This window comes from Bidens hawaiensis, unplaced genomic scaffold (assembly GCF_021521415.1).
Source record: "Bidens hawaiensis isolate Kalapana, Puna unplaced genomic scaffold, B.hawaiensis_p1.1 tig00042352_1, whole genome shotgun sequence".
NCBI lineage: Eukaryota > Viridiplantae > Streptophyta > Magnoliopsida > Asterales > Asteraceae > Bidens > Bidens hawaiensis.
In genome coordinates this window covers 26009-33016 of record NW_027497499.1, presented here as the reverse complement: position 1 = coordinate 33016, position 7008 = coordinate 26009, and the positions used below count along the sequence as shown (strand labels likewise).

Below are 7008 nucleotides of genomic sequence, written 5' to 3'. Positions count from 1 at the left end.
CATATAATAGAAATTAATATTATTAAATATAGATTCAATCTATTATATGAAAATTATACATAACCGAAGCTCGGCTCGTGAGTGGTTTTTCAAGCTCGAGCTCAGCTATGCTCATTTATATTTTATTAAATAATTCATATACATCTACAATTATTTTTTATATATATTTTAATTACAACTTAATATATATTATTCACTTATATTTATACATAATAATAATTAATATATATGTATGGATTATGCAAATAGTTGGATGGTTTAGACTCACTAGCCAGCTCGAGCTCGATAAGTGAAGCTCGGTGTAGGGCTTGTTCATTAGACAAGCTTCTTTTAGGCTCGAGCTTTGGCTCCTATAAGCGTGGCTCGATTAAGCGAGCCAATATCGAGTAGCCCATGAGCGGTTTGGCTCATTTGCATCCCCTTTATAAGTCGTAATACAACTGACCTTGGTATATGTCCGCTTCCGTTGTAGCTGTTGTGACGGTGGGGCCCACACATCAGTGTTCAACATGGTGTTATCATTCAATGTGGAGTCAATGGGATTGAAATCCATATCTGGAACTCCAAATGACTGAGAAAACATGCCTCCAGTTGACCCTTTTATGGTCAACGGATCAACAATTATTGTTGGCATTCCAAAATTATTATCAATGTTTGGATCTGATTGCAAATGATGATCGGTTCGATGAATGCTACCCGATGTGGCTGAAGATGAACTGTCCAAGAAATCCATCTGGGTCCCATTAATAATATTGTTGTTCATGTATGTAAGTGGAGCCAAGAATCCTTGACTTTGACTTTTTGAGGTGTTGACCGATGGAGAATCTTGAACAAAGTTGACATTTTCTGTTACATTTTGAATTTCTAAGCCGGTATTAATCAACGATGAAACCAATGTTGGGAAGTTATTTGTTGAGGGTGAGGTGGAACGTGACGGGACATCATCTGTGATCACGGATTGACCTGCGGTCCAGGTCAGCAAACTGTTGCCATGTGTCAAAATCTGATTGGTTGGATGCTGAGACAGATGAGAAAACAGAAGATTTGTTTGGCTATTGCTTCTTGGCATTATGTGAGTTTCAGGCGGCATGTCGATTGTTACTTGTTGACACTGACCTCGAGAAGCTTTGACATTGACCAGCGGCTTTTCGTGATCTTGCAGTTGTGGTGCAGTTAAAAGTGATTGTTGCTGCTGATGAAGCTTTTGTAGAAGTTCATAAGGAATTTGATTATTCTGCATTTGTAACTGTTGACTAATTTGTTGACTTTGACTTTGATTTTGACTCAGGCTTCTGTAGGGAATATGGTTCTGGTTCTGCATTGATGACTGCTGCTGAAGTAAACTTTGAGGATGAAACGGAGGCTGTTGACTTTGAATTTGACCCGGTCTATTCAGTTGTTGACTGGGATCGGTCAACTGTTGATGAGGCTGCATAAATGAGGCTAGCAGGCTCATGTTGGCGGGTTGTGGCAGTTTCTGTAACTGGTCAACCGGCATTGTTGACCTTTGACTTTGACTACTGAACTGCAAGTTGTTTTGAGTAAGCATTTGCGGTGGTCCATAGTTTTGCAAAACGGGCCCAGATAACGGGTTCAAGCAATTGGGCTGGCCCGAGTTAGCAACTGAAGAGCTTTGCTGCATGTTCATCCACTGGACCAAGCTTAAACCAGGATCTTTTGCTGACATATCTTCACCCAACCAAGGCACGGTTCGCTTAAACAAGTTGTCAAGCTCAGCCGATTCATCATCTGTAAAGTCAAGAATTATTCAAAAGTAATTATGGGTTTTCACTATTTACACTTTTTGTGTATTTTTATGGATGATGGAAGCCAGACAATGCCTAAAAGTTTGTATAAAATGTTTTTGGTCAAAAATGGTTAACATACCTAGCATTCCCGGTTGTCTTGGACGCTTTGTTCTGTAAAACGTAGGTGTTGGACAGATGAAAAAGGGTGCGGTAACGGGTTCGATCTCCCAAACAGAAACACGGGTCCGCCTATCCCCACCAGTCGACTCATCCCACCCGACCTGCTTGCCATTAAAGAATCCTTTAGCAGTAAGCAGGCTTATTATTGAACCGCAGATAAGATCTGTTTCAAAAAGCTCGCAGCTCGCTCGAAATCGGCTCGTTTGTAAACAAGCAAGCCGAATCCGAGCTGATGTCTGCTCGGCTCATTTAAACTAATGTTCAAATGTGTGTGTGTGTGACTTAAAGCTGCATGTAATGGCGAAGCTTCGACGGAAACGCAGGGGGGCCGCGCTCAAAATTTTCGAGCAAAAACACAAGGTATGGCCCACCATAATCGCCCTTGGCCGCATGGACTTTTTAGTGAAAAAAATATTAAATATTAACTATTCTTTTAATATTTTAGTATTTTAATATATATAAATTGTAACCAAAATTTTAGTGTATATATGAATTGTGAATTCTATAGTTTATAAGTTCTGCATTATATGTATGTTACAAATGTTATTTCTAGTTATTTATATATATCATGTAACAGAGATACAAAATTGAACTTTTTTTTTCTAAATAAGCAAGCCAGCTCAATGACCACGAGCTGGCTCGAGCTTTTGTGGAGCCAAAATCCAATCCCAACATTTCGAGTAATCATTTCAGACTTAATTCAGATTGTGTTTCATCTCAATGAGTCAAACATAAGTAACATAAAATTAAAAATAGCTTGAAAGAAGGCACAGCAATAATCTATAATATATTTAAAAAAAACTTAAACAGGAGTATTTTGGTTCAAACCAACGTGTATGGAAAATACCTGCAAGTTTCGCCATTGTGAGTTCTTCCATCTAACTGGATCAACATCACTAGCACCTGTAATTGTACCCATATACCTGCAGTTTACAAAAACTATAAGGTTTAAATTTCTAGTAATTTAGAACAACATTTTGTAATAATTAAGGTGAACATTCACCTTCTTGTCCCTGATTCTTTGGTTTCAAATATCATCCTGAACCGCATACCGAGTGATATTTGGTTACTGTACACAGCTTTATAGTACTTGGCTAATGGAATAACAAATTCTGAAGGACTAGCCCTGTTTTTCAAGCAAATGATTTAAACTTTGAGATAAACTTTAGTTCATTTTATTTAAAGAAAATCACACAAATTGTCGCGGTGGTTTGACCATATTGCAAGTTTGACCTCCAGATCGTAAAAATCGCAAACGTAGTCAAAACATTTGTGAGAGGGTTGCCCGTTTAGTGCCAGTTAGTTCTATGTTAAAAACTAACGGTGGAGACTAAACGTGCAACCCTCTCACAAATGTTAAAAATTAACAAGAACTAAGTTTGAAAAATTTTAAATCTTGGGACCAAACTTGCAATATGGTTAAACTACAAGGACAATTTGTGCAATTGTCTCTTTTATTTAACAGTTCTGGTTAAATATTAAATTACCTCGGATTATAAAACACAGTGAAAGGGCTGTTATTTGCAGCTGCATGAGCAGCAGCAGCCAATATTCCAATATGCATACTATCACTCGATATAACCGATGAAGATAAATTGGTTGGCTGTTGGTTAGCTCGTCTTACACCCACTAAAAGCTTCTGATTTTCATCCCTGAAATATGCCAAAGAAAATACTAAAAAAAGTTGATAACTTTAATGTTGTTTACATCCATTTTTATAATCATATTACAAGTACTAAGTATTTAGTAGCATTACCTGATAAACAAGACCGCATCTCCCGCAAAAAGCTTTTTTCCACTTACAAATAGACTCCAACCAGTTGTGAGCAAGTGACGCTTCGGTTGCCCTAAATTATACGATATGAATGTTATCATTGATACTAAGCCTTAGGCCTGTAAACGAACCGACTGTTCAGTGAAGTGTTCGTGAACGTTCGGTAAGAAGTTAGTTTAATAAACAAATGAATTAATGAACGAACACGAACAACAATGTTTGGTCATTTAGTTAAACAAACGAACATGAACACATCTCGTTCGCTCATTTATGTTCATGAAAATCAGTTCATTTTAATTTTTAATTTTCATTAGTTAGTTCATTTTTTTTAAGTTCTCGTTCGTTTATGTATGTTTTTATATTTTTCTAACATTTACAAGCCCTTTACAATTTGATCATTTCTATGTAATTCAAATATCATCCAATACAGCTTAGTCAAGTTTTATTAACATTTTAGGCACAACAGATCGATGTTCATGTTTACCTTTTATTGGCTCTGGGCTGGTTATGTTCGTTCATTAATGTACACTTACGTTTATTCGTATATGTTTGTGAACCGTTCATTCCTACTTTAAACAAATGAACATGAACACATTCATTTTCTTAACGAAAGTTCATGATCAAGAAATCCTCATTCGTTTAATTGTTCGCGATCGATCATTTGTTCTATTAAAGTTAAACGAACGAACATGGACATGCCATGCTCATGTTCATTCGACTTGCTTACAAGCCTACTAAACCTAGTAAAACAAGCGGGTTGGGTCGGTGACAGGTCAAACAGGTTTTTAAGCAAAATGGGTTTGGGTCGAAACTCGAAGGAAAGGTAAGGATTATTAACTTTATGATAATGATAAACTTACCGCGGTAAATATGACGAAATGCCCAGTTGGTATCATGTAAGTCCCATGCTTCAAGTTCTTGTGCTGGTGGTTGCATCGAAAAGTCCTACACAAAACTAGCTAAGATAAAGATTCAAGAATTAACTAATGCTAGCAATTTTGACCCGTTTACTTATCTTCCGGTGGATCTGGGCAAATATGAAAAACTTGGCCAAAAATATAATAGGTCAAGCGGGTCGTGTTTCTTAATGTTTAAATTATATCAAATAGTTTATTCAAAAAATAAGATTATTTTTAAATAATATAGCGCCTATATTATAGCGGTGTGCATGGGTGGTTCTTGGCTCAAACCGAACCAAAAACCAAAAATACGCTTTTTGAGTTTTTAAAAACCATTCGGTTTCAGTTGTTAGTTTTATTTTCTTGGGTTCGGTTTCGTTTTTTCGGTCTTGCCATTTGAGCTTAAAATTTTTCAGCAAAGTAAAAACGGGCCCATAATAATGATTCCAGGCCTAATTCTTCTTGTTAATCAATGATTAATGGATTGTTATGCATTTGGGCCTAAAATATTTCGGTTATAGTGTTTATTAAATTCTTATAAGTTACTTAACATTCAAAATTGAAAATGAAAATCCATAAATTTGGTTCGGTTTTAACGAAACACAAAACCGAAACCGAACCAAAAATTCAGTCGGTACAAAAACATAAAACAAAACCATCAGTTCTTATTTGGGTTCGGTTTTTCGGTTACGGATAAGTTTTTTCGGTTTCATGCACACTTATGGTCTAAAATTATATGAAACAACTATTTATTAAAAAAATACTATTATTTTGTTAAAAAGTGTTACGGGTCAACACAACAGCCCGGTCAACTTAAACCGCGCCCATTTTGACCCAATATGCCCATTTTGCCATCTCTAGAATTAACAAACACAGGATAAGAAAATTGGCTCACGAGTGCAGGGAATATATTTTCCGCTGCTCGACGAGGAACTGAGAATCCTCCATGAGTACTGGTATCACTTGCGGTCAACGTTTTGCAAAAAAACTGCGTCTGCGGTTTATTTATTTTCATTGAAAGATCTGACCTCAGTAATGCCTCCTTGTCAAACTGTTATAAACCAACATATGATATTATTAATCAGTAATCAATAAAAAAAACGTTTAGCTAAACGAGTTGCAACCAAGTAATGATTCGTGTCCATACCGAAGGGACAGGCTGCAGTGTCATCTTAGCATAGACTTCATCTGTTTCGGGGTCCGCCTAAAAAATAATAACAGAAATAATGAAAACGGAGATTTTATTTAATAAAAATGTCGGTTGTAACTTGTATGAATAATAATGCGCATACATGCAACGTGACGCTATGAAGGATGCATAACAGCTTTGGCGGGAGATTTGGATAGTTTGGAATTTGAGCATCAGCATCCTTTTTCATAGATGCTACAACCTGTAAAAGTACATGTTGTTACAACGATGCTAAAACCGCTTATTCAAACATAAAGTACATGTTTTCAGTCTCGGAATTAGGGCTGCTTAAATAGCTGGCGGCTCGCTTGAAAAGCTCGTTTCTAAACAAGCTCACAGAGCGAGCCCGAGTTAGGGTTGGCTCGGTTCGTGGCTCGCTCAATAACTGACTCCTCTGGCTCATTTAAATTAAACCAATTAAGTTTTAAAATATATAATAATAACAATAACAACATATAAATTTATTGTCAATAAACAAAATTAATAATATTTTGAATATGCTTGATTCAAAAAATATAACTAAAAAGAACAAAATAAATCGTATAACGTTATAAATTCTCATGTTTAAAATTTTGCATTAGTGTATGCTAAAAGAATAATTTTTTTTATCTTTTATAAATCAATGTGTATTAGAATAAAAAATTTAAGATTAGCAATCCAGCTTGAGGAGCCACGAGCTGTCACGAGCTTTTTACAAGCCAAACCGAGTCAACTCGTTTAAGTTCAAGCTAGAGCGCAAGCCCAACCCGACTCAGCTCAGCTAGGCTCGTTCACATGCATGCTAGATAGTCGTATACGTAGTTGTAGTGATACAGTTATTTAAGATAGTGTTTTTCTATTATTTGAAACTGTAATAATTAGATATGTCATGGCAAATGTGGATATGTAATAAGTTTCCACCTGACTAAAGCCAATGGGGCAGCTCTATTTATTATATTTACTAATTGGATTAATATAAGCCAACTTCTTTTTGACAGGTACTACCAACTATTCTAGTTTTACCACAAAAATAGCAAGCATAAAATGATTATAAATCCAAACATAACTATAGTATGACATTGACAGCAATATCATATAAAGAAAGTTTCACTTTTATAAATAAAAATAAATGAGACAGTTACATTATGATGATATACATAAATATGCTAACCCATTATCTACCACCATAAGTATCAGCTTTAACATAGATGCTGACTTGTATCTCATGCATTAAGAGCT

General features: G+C 35.8%; 1 protein-coding gene across 1 annotated transcript; it reads right to left on the bottom strand.

The window, feature by feature from the left end:
* Positions 1–367: 367 nt before the first annotated feature.
* LOC143593562 (auxin response factor 5-like) lies at positions 368–6040 on the bottom strand. The gene is made up of 10 exons (XM_077073159.1): positions 5894–6040; positions 5749–5805; positions 5497–5652; positions 4563–4647; positions 3685–3775; positions 3416–3580; positions 2932–3054; positions 2776–2851; positions 1888–2029; positions 368–1749 (listed from the first exon to the last, which is right to left on the bottom strand). Exons 1-10 carry the CDS (start codon positions 5978–5980, stop codon positions 368–370), a joined length of 2364 nt encoding a protein of 787 aa, XP_076929274.1. The 5' UTR covers positions 5981–6040.
* Between the last annotated feature and the right edge of the window lie 968 nt (positions 6041–7008).

Bases quoted from the DNA above. Each gene is read 5' to 3' on its own strand.
- LOC143593562 (XM_077073159.1), bottom strand. From the start codon at position 5,980: ATGAAAAAGGATGCTGATGCTCAAATTCCAAACTATCCAAATCTCCCG. The intron at 3,581-3,684 runs GTAATGCTACTA...GGCATATTTCAG, and splicing joins GATGCGGTCTTGTTTATCAG to GGATGAAAATCAGAAGCTTT. The intron at 1,750-1,887 runs GTATGTTAACCA...TTGACTTTACAG, and splicing joins AAGACAACCGGGAATGCTAG to ATGATGAATCGGCTGAGCTT.